Here is a 14,500-nt window from a genome sequence, read left to right as displayed (position 1 = left end):
TAGTGAATACTAGCTCATGTGATATATCCTAATTAACTGAAATAATCAATTCAATATGAGCTCAATCATTAAGAACTAGAAAACAGACATGATAAGAACATTTGTCTTTGATTTCCCTTTCTGCTTTCTTTTTGGTAAATAATGCTGGGTAAATTAACTGCAGTCTATTATACTGTATATCTGAGAATAGAAGACAAAAGTGTAGCATAATAATGGGTGTAGTACTGATAAATATGTGAGTAAAGTAAATGAAATCATGTAATGCAGTAGAGATCAAAAGAATATACATGGGAAAACTTTCAAAATATTTATTTTTTAAAATGAAGGGGCAGGGGCACCTGGGTGGCTCAGTCGTTAAGCGTCTGCCTTCAACTCAGGTCATGATCCCGGGGTCCTGGGATCGAGCCCCGCATCGGGCTCCCTGCTCAGCGGGAAGCCTGCTTCTCCCTCTCCCACTCCCCCTGCTTGTGTTCCCTCTCTCACTGTATCTCTCACTGTCAAATAAATAAAAAATCTTTAAAAAAAAAAAAATGAAGGGGCACATGCACCCCAATGTTTATAGCAGCAATGTCCACAATAGCCAAACTATGGAAAGAGCCAAGATGTCCATCAACAGATGAATGGATAAAGAAGATGTGGTATATATATACAATGGAATATTATGCAGCCATCAAAAAGCCGAAATCTTAAATAGAGGGTATTATGCTAAGCGAAATAAGTCAATCAGAGAAAGACATGTATCATATGATCTCATTGATATGAGGAATTCTTAATCTCAGAAAACAAACTGAGGGTTGTTAGAGTGGTGAGGGGTAGGAGGGATGGGGTGGCTGGGTGATAGATATTGCGGAGAGGGTATGTGCTATGGTGAGCGCTGTGAATTGTGTAAGACTGATGAATCACAGACCTGTACCTCTGAAACAAATAATACAATATGTTAAAAAAAAAAAAAGAAGAAGAAGATAGTAGGAAGGGAAGAATGAAAGGGGGGAAATTGGAGAGGAACCATGAGAGACTGTGGACTCTGAGAAACAAACTGAGGGTTCTAGAGGGGAGGGGAGTGAGGGGATGGGTTAGCCTTGGTGATGGGTATTAAAGAGGGCACGTATTGAATGGAGCACTGGGTGTTATACGCAAACAATGAATCACGGAACACTACATCAAAAAAAATAAATTAAAAAAAATGACAAAGTGTTAGAAATTTAAAAAACTAGAAAACTATATTGAAAGACACACACAAAGACCCATCAGTGTAAGAATTTGGAACATTAAGATTTTTTTCTCTGCCAAAAGAAGATCTGAAAACTCTCTAGGGAGAAAAAAAGCATATATAAGGGATTGGCTAGCAGAATGTCATTGAACGTCTCAATAGTACAGGAAAATAAAACTTAAAAATGGAACAAAAACCTTAAAAAAAAATCCCTAAAACAAAAAAAAAGGAAAAAACAGCTGTATATCAAATTTTTGTACAACACGTAGAAACGATTTATTTCCAGTGACTTTAGAACACAGTCCAGAACACTGCAAGGACAAGAAGAACTAAAAGGACATTTTAAATTTCATTCAGTCATTTTCTTGTAGTATTATTATTGGTTTTGTTATTTGAAATTATTTTCCTTATAGTGCAGGATAAACACATTTTTGAGTTAATAACATTAAGAATCAAGAATTTCAGTATAGGGGTGCTGGGTGGCTCAGATGGTTAAGCATCTGCATTCGGCTTGGGTCATGATCTCCAGGTCCTGGGATGGAGCCCCACAGTCTGGGCTTCCAGCTCAGTGGGGAGTCTGCTTCTCCTTCTGCCTCTCCCTCTGCTTGTGCTCTCTCTGTCTCAAATGAATAAATAAAATAAAAAAAAAAAAAAAGAATTTCAGTATAAGAGAAAAAAAAGACCTCATCAGAAAATCAAAGAACAAAGTAAAACACTATAATGGTAAACAGAATTGAAAATGATTTTTAAAAATGCATTTTTTCTAGGTGTACAGACTGGAATGGCTGGAAACATTGCCAATCCAGTAGAAAAGAACACTCCTAGTACCTAGAATCTAGGCTTTAATATCATTCCTCACTACAATGAACTAGGACTCCTTGAAGAAACAGCTGATATCAGGTCTGGGGCAGGAGAAGTACAAGGCGAACCAGGGAGATATTAAGCTAAAGGAAGGAAGTTCTTGAAGATTAATGTGATCCTATTCAAAGAAAACAGAATCCAGCTTAAAGGGACTCCTACTGGTCTCATGGAATGATCGGCCATTATCATACTAATCTAGTGGTCAATACAGCATCATTATTTATGGGATGAACAGATATTATGTCTCCTAATATATGCAAATTTAAGTATATATCTTCTATGACATACTGTAGTCAAAAATGTTCCAACTTTAACTTTAAATCTATCTTCTAGTTTCTCAGAAATACAGGCAACCCACAACCTAAATCAGTGCTTCTTGAACTGCAGTGAAAATCCAATACCTTTATAAATTAAAAGTAAATTACCTTAAAAAATAAAATTTATATTCAAGACAGATTTTTTATTTTTAAATATTCATATAGTCAAATAAAACTATCCTTCTTTATAAAACTTATGGTTTTCCTGTTAATGAAGTTTTTCCAGGCCCTACGTTAGACATACAGTCTCCCAAGTTTTCTTCAGTTTTCTTTTTTTTTTTTTTTAAGATTTTATTTATTTATTTGACAGAGACAGAGATAGCGAGAGCAGGGAAGCAGGCCTCCCCCCAAGGAGGGAGCCTGATGTGGGACTCGAGCCCAGGACTCTGGGATCATGACCTGAGCCGAAGGCAGACGCTTAACGAACGACTGAGCCGCCCAGGTGCCCCTTTTTTTTTTTTTTTTAAAGATTTTATTTATTTGACAGTGAGAGATACAGTGAGAGAGGGAACATAAGCAGGGGGAGTGGGAGAGGAAGAAGCAGGCTTCCCACGGAGCAGGGAGCCCAATGTGGGGCTCGATCCCAGGACGCCGGGATCATGACCTGAGCCAAAGGCAGACGCTTAATGACTGAGCCACCCAGGCGCCCCTCCCAGCTTTCTTTCTTTAAAAATTAATTAAAAATTTTTTTTAATCCATCTATGCTTCATTTTTAATAGTTTGTTGTTTCCTTCCATTTGAATATTTAATTGTTTAAGTACTACTGATTAAATAAACTATTGTTCTCATTGATATGAAATACACTACCACACACAGATATACTGGGAACTATTTCTGGACTTTCTATTCTGGTCCACTGATCTATTTATATGTCATTATAACACTAATTTGACGACAGTGACTTTATAGTATGTTTTATTTTCTGTTAAGCAAAGTCTCTGCTACCTTCTTTTTCATTCTATTATTTCTAGTGGTGTTCCTCATCCCTGTCCCAGCTTGGTTTTTCCACTAATCTCTTAGATTTTCCACGTATTCACTGTCATCAAGGGGGAAAAAATAATTTCATCTTTCTTTTTCCATGTCCATACCAATTATTTTATTATCTTATTTAACTGCATTCACTAGGACTTCCAAAAATAATGCTGAGTAACAATGACTATGGAAGGGACACCTATCTTGTTCCTGATTTCAATTAAAACACCTTTAATATTTTACTGCTTACCAAAAAACCAACAGCAAGTGTTATTCTAAATAATCTTTATCATATTTCTCTGCCAATTCCAGTTTGGGAATGGTTGTTGAATTTTATCAACTTCCATTTCATAATCTATGGGTATGATCACTTTTCCCCCCTCAATGTGTTGATATAAGAAATTCTGTATTGGGGCACCTGGGTGGCTCAGTCGTTAAGTGTCTGCCTTTGGCTCAGGTCATGATCCCAGGATCCTGGGATGGAGCCCCACATTGGGCCCCCTCCTCCGCGGGAAGCCTGTTCTCCCTCCCCCACTCCCCCTGCTTGTGTTCCCTCTCTCGCTGTGTCTTTCTCTGTCAAAAAATAAATAAAAAATCTTTTAAAAAAAATTCTGTATTAGCTTTCCTGATATTGGAATCATCTTTGCATTCCTGGAAAAGAATGTGTGCTTGTTCATAGCATATTATTTCTTTGATATTTTGCTAGAGTCATTTGCTAATATTTCATTTACAATTTTTGCAAATATATTCCTAAGTGAGATTTGTCCATTGCTTTGTGTTCTTAACAGGTTAGTACTAAAATCTGTGACTATGAATTATATGAAATATAAAAAAGAATATGGTCTATAAAATCTCTACTTTCCTGATTTTAAGGTTTCTTTTGTGACCAACTATATGACAAATTTTTATAAATGTCCTAAATCATAAAAAAGAAACATATAGTCTTTAATCAAAAAATGTAAAAATGCATTTACATTACCAAAAAACCTGAGTTTATTGATTATATTATTCAATTCTTTTTTTTTAAGATTTTATTTATTTATTTGACAGAGAGAGACACAGCGAAAGAGGGAACACAAACAGGGGGAGTGGGAGAGGGAGAAGCAGGCTTCCCACGGAGCAGGGAGCCCGATGCGGGGTTTGATCCCAGGACCCCAGGATCATGACCTGAGCCGAAGGCAGACGCTTAATGACTGAGCCACCCAGGCGCTATTATTCAATTCTTATACAGCCTATTAATTTTTGCCTATTAGACATATTACTAAAAACCAAGTGTTAAAATCCTCCATAAATTCTATTCTTGTCAAGTTTTCCTTGCATTTCTCATTTCTTTCGTATTGTATCAAGTGCTAGCAAGGATGTGGGGCTCAGAAATTCTCATATAGTGGTAATAAGAATGTAAATTGGCATGCCTACTTTGAAAAACAGTATTATTAAGTACAACTGAAGACATGCATAGCTGTAACCACCAATTCCAGTTCTGGCAATATCCCCACTAACACGAGAAACATGAACTAGAATGTTCACTGCTGCACTAATTGTAGAATCAAGAAAGTGTAAGCAACTCCAACATCTATTAACTACAGAATTAATAAATAAATTATATAATATATCCATAATAGTTACTATACAGCAGTAAAAGTGAATAAATTATAGCTACATGCAACATCATGAATAAATCTTAGGAACATAATAATTTTGAATGAGGAAAAGATACAGAAAAAAACACAGCAAGATTTCATTTATGTAAAGTTTGAAAATAATCAAAACTCAGTAATATATTAGGAGCACACATAACTATGGTAAAACTATAAAGAAAAAGAAAGGGAACAATAAACATAAAATTCAGAATAGGGTGGGATGCGAAGACATAGGATTGGACCAAGGGCACATGACAATTACAAAGGTAATGGTAATGTACTTTTTCTAAAACTTAATCATGTGTACAAATATCAATGTACTGTAATTTATATCTTACAACAATTTATAAATATGATTTCTCCATATTTAATAAAAAACAGTAAAATGAAATAACCTGATGAGCAAATTGCTGTAACAACTTTTATGAAAAAATTATCATCAAGAGCTATTCCAGTAATAACAGTAAGGGGAGTTCTTTCTCTCATTCACTATTTACTGAGCACATACTATGTGCTACCACTGTTCAGCACTGGGAGAACAAAACAGACAAAAAGTCTTACTCTGTTGGAGCTTGCATACAGTGGAACAGAATCATACTACTTATTGCTATTTTCTATGAACCAAGAAAAGCCATCGCTTTCACCAGTAACTTGCTCAGATTTAAGGTGAATGTTTCACAACTATATTCTTTATAACAATTGAAAGAATTATATATAACATATTCTGAATTATATATGATATAAAATATATATTATGAATTCTATATATATATAGAATTTTATATAACATATTCTGAAAAGCAGATCTTATTTCAGCCTTTGAAAATTTTGTTATAAATCTATGTTTTTTTGTTTGTTTGTTTGTTTGTTTTTAGTACTAGAATCTAATGAGAAGGTAGCTGGAGAAACTACATGACGACACAGACAATATGATACACAACCCCAGGGGGAGGATTCGGGGGGGTGGGCAGAGGCCACTGGTTTAGACTAAGAGCCTTTCAATGGACTGCTGAATAGACTGGATCTGCTGCTTCAGCTGTGAGCCTTCTTTGATGGTGACAGAACAGGCGATGACAGGCCTGGAAACCCCGCAGGCCCGCCCGAGGGCCTGCTTGGAGCGCACAAACACGTAGGGCACATTCTTATCCTCACATAGCAGTGGAAGGTGCAGGATGATCTCCAGGGGCTCAGCGTCTGCAGCCATCACGATGAACTCAGAGATGCCTCTGTTGAGGGTTTTGGTGGCTTCACTGGCTCCTTTCCGAAGCTGCTTGTAGTTACATGACTGCTGAACAAGGTCCAGTAGTTTCTTGGTGAGGTGGGCGTCTGCGAGGGGGTAGGCCTTTGGATTTACGTCAGCTTCAGTCATATTTGCGATTCCGCGGTCCCGCCACCCCCTATAAATCTATGTTTTAAACTAAAATCAATCTTTTCTTACATATCGCTCATCAAATTTGTAGTCATCACTGTTCAGTAAGGATTTCTGAGCAGCTGCATATCTTCTGATAGATTCTTCCACCTTGGAAACGGGCAGTCTTAATTGAATCATATCAAGAAAAGCAAAGAAATACATATTAAATACATTTAAGTATTCACAATCCCTGTTTTTTAATGGCCTTTGGTTGGAAGTCTTAGATTTATCTACTTCTGCAGTAACCTTTTCAGGAACCAATACAGATTGTGTATTTTGGTCCCTTCCCTTAGGGTCATAGAATGTACAGATACTTATGTAAGATCTCTCTGGTCAAACCAATAATGTTCAAGCATAATGAAAAAGATAACTAGTTATTCCATGTAATTCTACATAATTATAAAAAAGAAAATTAAGTTCATTCAATAGTGCCAAAAATGAATACAGTAAATGATGCAACCCACTCTTTATTTTGACCCAACACTTTAATAGCAAGTTGATCACACCTCTTTGAAGTGGAGCCCAGACAAGCCTTAATTCACTAAGTGTGAATTTATCTAAGCTTGCCATGAGACTACATTTATTTTCAGCCAGTACCAAGCAATCCTCTTAGGTATTTCTAAGCTATTTTATACACAAATAATTCTTACATGTTAAAAGACAAATAAATTGCCTATAGTCCTAAATTATGAAGATTATATATAACATTTATATAAATAATAATGCCCTTTATTTAAAATAAAGTCTTTCTGACCAAAGATTTAAATCATACCTGCCTAATTTGTGGCTTTTAGTCATTTTTTACATGAATAAGTTTCAATAAAACTAAAAACTAAATATGTCTAATATGTGTTATGTAGGCAGAGGATGGGAATGTGGAGAATTCTTTGTTTTTTCTTTTAAAGAGGTGTATTAAAGCTAGATTTTATTTTTGATTCTATACAAAGAAACAGAATGGTTACATAGACCATATATAAGTATTATTATCTCTATCTACAAATGATAAGCCAGGCTTTGAAAAATTTAGAGAGTATCTCCAAGCCAGCAAATGGCAGAACAAAAACTCTTATCTAGATTCTCTTTTCCAAATTTTGAATTCTTTTCACCACACTTATTACCTTCTTTAGTTAGAGTGCGTGGCTTTCGATATCAGGGCAAAAATACCATCAAGAGGAGAGATATTCTGAGATAGTCTAAGAAGTTTAGAAAAGATAAAGATTATCAGAAATTCTATTATGGATAGCTTTCACTTTTGCAATCAAAATCTGAGTGTTCATTGCATGCCAGGCACATGAGATACAAAAATGAACAATAAAAGTCCTTGTTCTAGATAAAGAAGCACACAGTATAACACAGACATATTCAGGGACAATTACAATAAAATATAAATAAGACAGACATACATAGGATGTTGTTCCTTGAAAGCAACGGGAAGGGCACCAGCTTTCGGTGGCCAAAGAGTCATAAAAGATTTCCTCTAATCAACAAACATCAGGCACTGTGTTAGAAGCTGGAGATGATAAATAAAACAGACCGGATCACAGCTCTCCTTGACCTTGCATTAAGAAGATACTATAGACAAACAAGCAAATAAATGAGGTCATCCCATGTACTAATAAGTGCTATACTAGGAATGGAAATACAACAGTATACAGAGAAGATTGTGTTACTATAAAAGTCAAGGAAGAACTCCCATGAGAAAATGAGAAGGACCTGAGATATCAGGGGTGTATACCACTTCGATATTATTGCTTAGTGTTTGGGGGCAAAATCAGTAGGTTTTTAAAAACTAAGTACCTTTATATTCTACATAAAGTTTACTTTCAAGGTGATGGTGTAATCTCGCCCAAACTCAAAATCTCTTGACTCAAGTTTCATCCTTACTGAGTTTAAAACATAAAGATGAAAGATCCCTTTTCCTAAACAGAGCTGCTCTGAGCAGAGGCTAGCCTGGGGCAGCTGCCAGGAGATACTGATGGCCCTGGGGGCTGTCCTCACCTCCACTGGCTCTCCCGGAAGTGTGCTGTCCGGAGGGGGCTGCCGTGCATTTCATGCAGGCGCAGGTGCAGATGCCACGTGCAGGCTGCCTCCTCGCCCTCCGCTCCGGGCCACTACCAGTGCATCTCCCCAAGGCCCTCCTGGCCTTCTGGGCTGCAGCCTCCGCCTCCACCAGCCGCCTCCCACCCAGAAATAAAAGCCCCGGAGCCCAAAGTCCAACTATTCCCACTTCCAAACACGCTTAACCATAAGCCTCTGCCCTAGCCCTCTCAGGCCCCGCAGCACGTGCCATAATATGTGACGTCGACACGTCATGTGCGTGGCCGAGCGTGGCCAGCTGGAGCCTGGGACAGAGGCGGGGCTCCAGGCACAGGGAATGTGAATTGTGTGGGTGGTACTATGGTAGTCAGAACCTCTCGAAGGCCCCGGATGTGGCGCAGGCCCAGAGGGGGAGTCTTGGCATCTCCTCCAATTCACTCCCCAACTTTGGACGCGCTTAGGGCCGTAGCACCTGAGACCCAAATGTCGGTCCCGAGAACTGCACTCCTGGGGATTCTCTGGCCCTAGCGGTTTGGAGTTTTGCCTGTGGAGAAGAGCAAATGGTGCAGAATGGCGTTGATTTATTTGTGATGAAAACGAAGGCCCAAGAGACAAGGTCCTGCCATACATCATTTTGAAGAAAAGGGATGATGGTTTTAGGAAGCCGAAGAATAGTACCAGGGAGCAGAAAAATTTAATCCTAAATGGTAACAGCTTTTAATTTTTTCAAGCCACTATCCCTTGCTCAGAGGTTTCTTCACACTCAAACGCTGTCTTCCAAAGTATCAATTTTCTGTTAAAATCACACCAGTAGGGGCACCTGGGTGGCTCAGTTGGTGAAACCTCAGCCTGCCGCTCAGGTCATGATCTCAGGATTGTGCTCAGCAGGGAGTCGGCTTCTCCCTCTCCCTCTGCCCCTACCCCCCACCCCCACTCATGAGCATGCTCTCTCTCTCTCTCTTTAAAATAAATAAATAAAATCTTTTTAAAAAAAAATCACACCAGTAATAATTTTGGAAAATATCATCAAAAGTAATGTAGCATAATATGATGTCAATAAGGTACCCCAGGATTAGAAGTCGGAAGATCCTGGGATATTAATCCCAGGCTTGATCTGGCTGCCTGTAGGAACTACAATCCCTTGGCTCAAATTTATTAATCAGTAAAGTAAAGGAGTGGAAACAGAGATCTCCAAAATCTTAGCAATTGTCCGACTTTATCACAGATAGTCATTGTGTATTTTTGTAACTGTAATTTCTCCAGGATCAAACCAGATATTAGGAGCACTTAGTACAGGGGGAAAAAAATCAAGGATGTACCTATGGCATAGTGGCAAGAAAAAAAAATAGAAAAATTCTTAGTCAAAGCAAAATCTCTAAAATTTAGTTTACTAAGCCATTCGGTTTTAAAAATATAACAAATAAATATAACTCAAAATTGGCCCTTCTTGGTTTTCATAAAGAATACAGGCTGTCCATAAAATTCTTCAGTGTTGAAAGTAGTAAACAGTAAGACGCATATTTAGATCTCCTGTTCCTTAGATCTTGCAACCTTCTTTTTTTTACCAACCAAAATTTTCTTTTCCCTTTATTGTCTCAGTTTTCTTACTTCCTACTTAGATCTGCATTCTGGCCCTCTGGGGGATTTCCTTTAAAGTCTCCTTTAAAATCTAAGCCTTTTTCAGTCTTCATTCTTTTTGAGCTTTATAGTATCTGATGCTATTAATAGCCCATATTTCTTAACATAGCCTTCTTTTTCTTTCATAAGATAATTTTGTATTTTATTTCTGGCTATTCTCCATGTCTTGCCTTCCTTCTTTCTTTCCTTTCTCCACACCCCGAAGTCTTGTACTTTATTCATTCTATTGTTAAATTCTGTGTCATGGCAATCACATCTGAATATTGGCTTAAATTATTAATTCTTGCTGGAAACTTCATATATCTCTAACTTAAATACTATTCTTTGCCCAGAGCTTCCCAAATATTTGCTGAACAAAATAATAATATAATAAAATCACCAATTATTGAGTGTTCACAATCTAAGCGCTTAATATATTGAATAAGTATTGTTGAAATTTTTAAATGAAGTATTCTCAGATACATGGTAAATGTACAGTATGTATAGTACTTATAAGTCTTGATACTATACCTACTATATAAGTCTTGATACTATACCTACTATATATGTACTTGTACTATATTTCACTGTGCATTTGTGTATCTTATAATGCTATTATAAATACTATCATTTTGGGGAAAAGAGTTTATAGTTATGAATGATAATAAAAGTAAGACACGAATTATCAACTCTTGAATAATGCTCTGAATCTCTACCATGTGGAGAGCCAGTATTTGTCTTACTAGAAGAGCAGTTCTCTAAGTTTTTAGTCTTAAAATTTGTTTCCACTATTACAAATTACTGAGGACCCCAAATAGCTCTTGTTTATGTGATTTTATCTATTGATAATAACTTATTAGAAATTAATACTGAGAAATGTATAAGATATTTATTAATTCATATGGTAGGCAATCTTCAATATGGCCCCCAATGAATCCTACCTTGTGGTATTCATGCCCTTGTGTAATCCCCTCCTCTTGAGTGTGGGCTGGATTTATTGACTTAAGAAGAAAAAAAAGAACACAGCCAAAATGATGGGATGCCACTTTCAAGATTAGGTTACAGAAAGATTGTGTCTTGTGTCTTGATTGCCCTCTCTCTCTCTCTCTCAGTCTCTCTCTCTCTGAGGGAAGCCAGCTGCCATGTTGTAACTTTCCTGTGGAGAGACCCATCTGACAAGGAACTGATGTGTCTGGCCAACTGCATTGTGGAGCTGGGTCCTGTTCATAGCCATGTAAGTGAGCTGAGAAGCTGATCCTACCCCAGTCAAGCCTTAAGATGCCTGCAGCTCTGCTCATACCTTGAATATAGCTTTGTGAGAGACCCTGAGCCAGAGGAACCCAAAGAAGCTACACGTGGATTCCTGACCCACAGACAAGGTGAGATAATAAATAAATACTGTTAAGCTGCTAAATTTTGGCATAATTGGTGACAAAATATATAACTAATACAACTCATTTAAAAATGACAATAACAATCCTTCCTATGAAAAATAACTATTTTTCAAAATAAAACCTGTAGTGAGATGAGTGATGTTGTTTTCATTTTTGCAAATCTCTCTAATGTTTAGTTTCATTGAAAACATCTGGTTTCTCCTATCTGCCTCTGAATTTAATCTGTTGCAGTACATCATTTTGGTTGAAATACATGAAGAAAATCCAGCCTTAGACAGATAATGTAGTTGTGAAAGTAAGGAATATTTTAATATTCTTTCCTGGTGTGCTCACTTTGGTAGCACATATACTATATAATACTCTTTCCTGGTAAGTGTGGATAGTCTTCTTTGATCCTACACCAGCTTTCAATAAGTAGTAGCTTCCCAAAGGTTAGTTGCAACATAGGAATCATATACTCTGTTACATTAAAATTTATTGGTCTGTCTTGTACTTTGACTGGATCTTCTACTAATGCATGATTTTTTTTTTAAAGATTTTATTTATTTATTTGAGAGAGAGAGAATGAGAGAGAGCACATGAGAAGGGGGAGGGTCAGAGGGAGAAGCAGACTCCCTGCCGAGCAGGGAGCCCGATGCGGGACTCGATCCAGGGACTCCAGGATCATGACCTGAGCCGAAGGCAGTCACTTAACCAACTGAGCCACCCAGGCGCCCTAATGCATGATTTTTTAACATCATGCATTGATCATTTGGATAATATTGGTCCTCTGATTTATGTAGATCGTCCATTGACATGTTTCATCATACAACAGCCTCCCTGTCCTCCCCCACTCTTCCAACCCCCACAAAACCCTTTGTTAATATTACCATTGCTCTTATCAGAAAAGTCTTTAAGTTTGGGGAAGCTATAGTTTTACCTATTATTGCATAACAAATTACCCAAACTTAGCAACTTAGAACTACAAGTTTTTACTGTCTCACAGTTTCTGTGGGTCAGGAATCCAGAGTGGCTTAGCTGGGTGGTTCAGGGTCAGGGTCTTTTAAGAGGTTGCAGTCAAGCTGTTGGCTGGGCTGCAGTCATTTTAAGGCTCAATTGAGAGACAGTCTACTTCCAAACTCACTCATGTACCATTTGGCAGGCTTCAGAAGATCCACTTCCAAGTTTACTCGCATGGTTGCTTGCAAGCCTCAGTTCTTTGCCAAGTGGACCTTTCCATAGGCTGCTTGAGTGTTTTCAAGATGTAGCAGTTGGCTTTCCTCTACCAGGGCTACGTCACATCCTGGCAGCTTGTCCCAGATGACTGATGAGAGAGAAAGAGAGAGGGAATATGAATATAAAAGAGCTCACCTAAGACAGAAGCATAGTCATTTTATAACCTAAACTCAATATGATAGCTCATCACTTTAGCCATATTCTGTTCAGTAGAAATGGTCCAACCCACAATCAAAGGGTGGGAAACTAAGCCCCATCTCTTGAGGAGAAATGGATCAAAGAATGTGGGGACATATCTACCTAACCACCACAAGTTGTCAAATTCATGGTGCCAGATGCAGGTTTTCCCAAATACTAGTTTTTGTTTTAAATTTATCATTGGCAATGGACACTGTCACTTGTTTTCCTTGAAATGACAGCCTAACTTCTTTCATTGTTGAGAAAGTATCTTGCCTAACTCAACTCAACTCTGTATAACCATAGTTTCTCTGTCAGTTGTTCTTTCAAGTGAAAGTGATATTCAGTGAAAAAAGCCACTAATTCAGGTCACAGGTCAGGACAATTATACTATTGCTTTTTCCTTGAGGCAGTCATGTATTTCATTATGCAGCAGAAGGGCTTTATGCATACTTCCTATTAACTCACATACAACATTAAAATGATATATATCTAAAATATAAGAGTCAATATTTAATAAGATTAATCATTTTTATTGCTTCATCCAGGATATTCTTAGGTAAAACTGACTTTTTCCGGGGGGGAGGGTGGGGACAGACCATGGTGCTCAGGACTTTAGACTGGGAAAATCATTGTAAGAAGAGGTAACTCAGGAAAAGCTTCATAGGGAAAGGTGTGTGTTGAGATGAGCTGGGAATTACATTTCAACTGGCAGAGAACAGGAATGGTGGGAGAGGCAAATAAGCAGATCCAGTGGGGCTGGAATGAAAGGAGCATATGACATTCAAGAGGAGAGAGAAGAAGGCTATTTGGGAGCAAACTGTGGACTAGATCTGGGCACCTGTGGAGGGATTCAGACGGACATCTTGACAAAATAGACCCCACCTGAAGGGGCAGTGTGAGGGAGGAAGGCTGCTAGAAGCCCAGGGGTTTCTCAGGATGGTAATCTAGCTGGAAATGCAGTAGGAGGTTTCCAGCAGGGTTCCATATGATATAGTCACCTATGACTGTTTGTTGCTTCTGAGGGTACCAATGCTGGTCACAACCACATAGTTAAGTAAGAGCTCCCCCCACCCACCCCACCCCCACCCCCGCAGCAAAGTTCAACCAGGAAAGGAAAGTTCTAAATGGAACGAGATTAGAGTTTGGATTATGACACTGGACTGGACTCTATGTACTAAAACTTCATTTAGTACATGAGAGCAAGCACAAAATTGGAAAATCACCCTGAGATTTCAAGGTAGTGGAGGTGGAGCTCCGAGAGTTGGAACAGAGTCATAGTAAAAGTTTGAAGGACAGTGGGAGAAAAAGAGATCCTTACTTTCAGCTTGCACCCTACAGAGTTCTACTCCTTTAATAAAGTGGTTGCAATAACTACTCACCGAGCATTTATTTTTGCTAGGCCAAGGTTCAGCTGGGCATGTTTTGATGAATGGGCAAGATGTATACATATTTAGGAGAATGGTGTTTGCAGAGAGATTGGAGCCAGGCTAACCTGTTCATGTCCCCACTCTGCTGCTTAAAAAATGTGACAGACACATTGTTAATCTCCTGGACTCTAAGTTTCCTCATCTATAAAATGGAAATACATAATGCCTACTTCACAGCATTGTTGTAAAGAGTTAATAGTAAGCATTCAACAAATGGTA

General features: G+C 38.0%; 2 protein-coding genes across 3 annotated transcripts in view; both read right to left on the bottom strand.

Moving 5' to 3' along the window:
- SPATA9 (spermatogenesis associated 9) overlaps window positions 1–14,500 on the bottom strand; it is a 73,821-nt gene that overhangs the window by 30,174 nt on the left and 29,147 nt on the right. The window contains exons 2-4 of one of the 2 annotated variants that reach the window (XM_081826541.1): window positions 12,591–12,762; window positions 7,815–7,921; window positions 6,439–6,535 (exon numbers count right to left, since the gene is read on the bottom strand). The gene's annotated coding sequence lies outside the window, so the exon portion shown is untranslated. The remainder of the gene's footprint in view (window positions 1–6,438; window positions 6,536–7,814; window positions 7,922–12,590; window positions 12,763–14,500) is intronic. The other variant, XM_081826543.1, reaches the window with a different exon arrangement.
- On the bottom strand, window positions 5,867–6,396 carry LOC102733001 (NHP2-like protein 1). The gene has a single exon (XM_006739843.2). It carries the CDS (start codon window positions 6,367–6,369, stop codon window positions 5,983–5,985), a length of 387 nt encoding a protein of 128 aa, XP_006739906.2. The 5' UTR covers window positions 6,370–6,396; the 3' UTR covers window positions 5,867–5,982.

Source organism: Leptonychotes weddellii, chromosome 7, assembly GCF_054177405.1.
Source record: "Leptonychotes weddellii isolate Sample4059 chromosome 7, ASM5417740v2, whole genome shotgun sequence".
Lineage (NCBI taxonomy): Eukaryota > Metazoa > Chordata > Mammalia > Carnivora > Phocidae > Leptonychotes > Leptonychotes weddellii.
Note: the sequence above shows the minus strand (reverse complement) of the source record. Positions and strands in the feature narration are given on the sequence as shown.

Excerpts from the sequence above, each read along its gene's own strand:
- LOC102733001 (XM_006739843.2), bottom strand. The coding sequence starts at position 6,369 with ATGACTGAAGCTGACGTAAATCCAAAGGCCTACCCCCTCGCAGACGCC.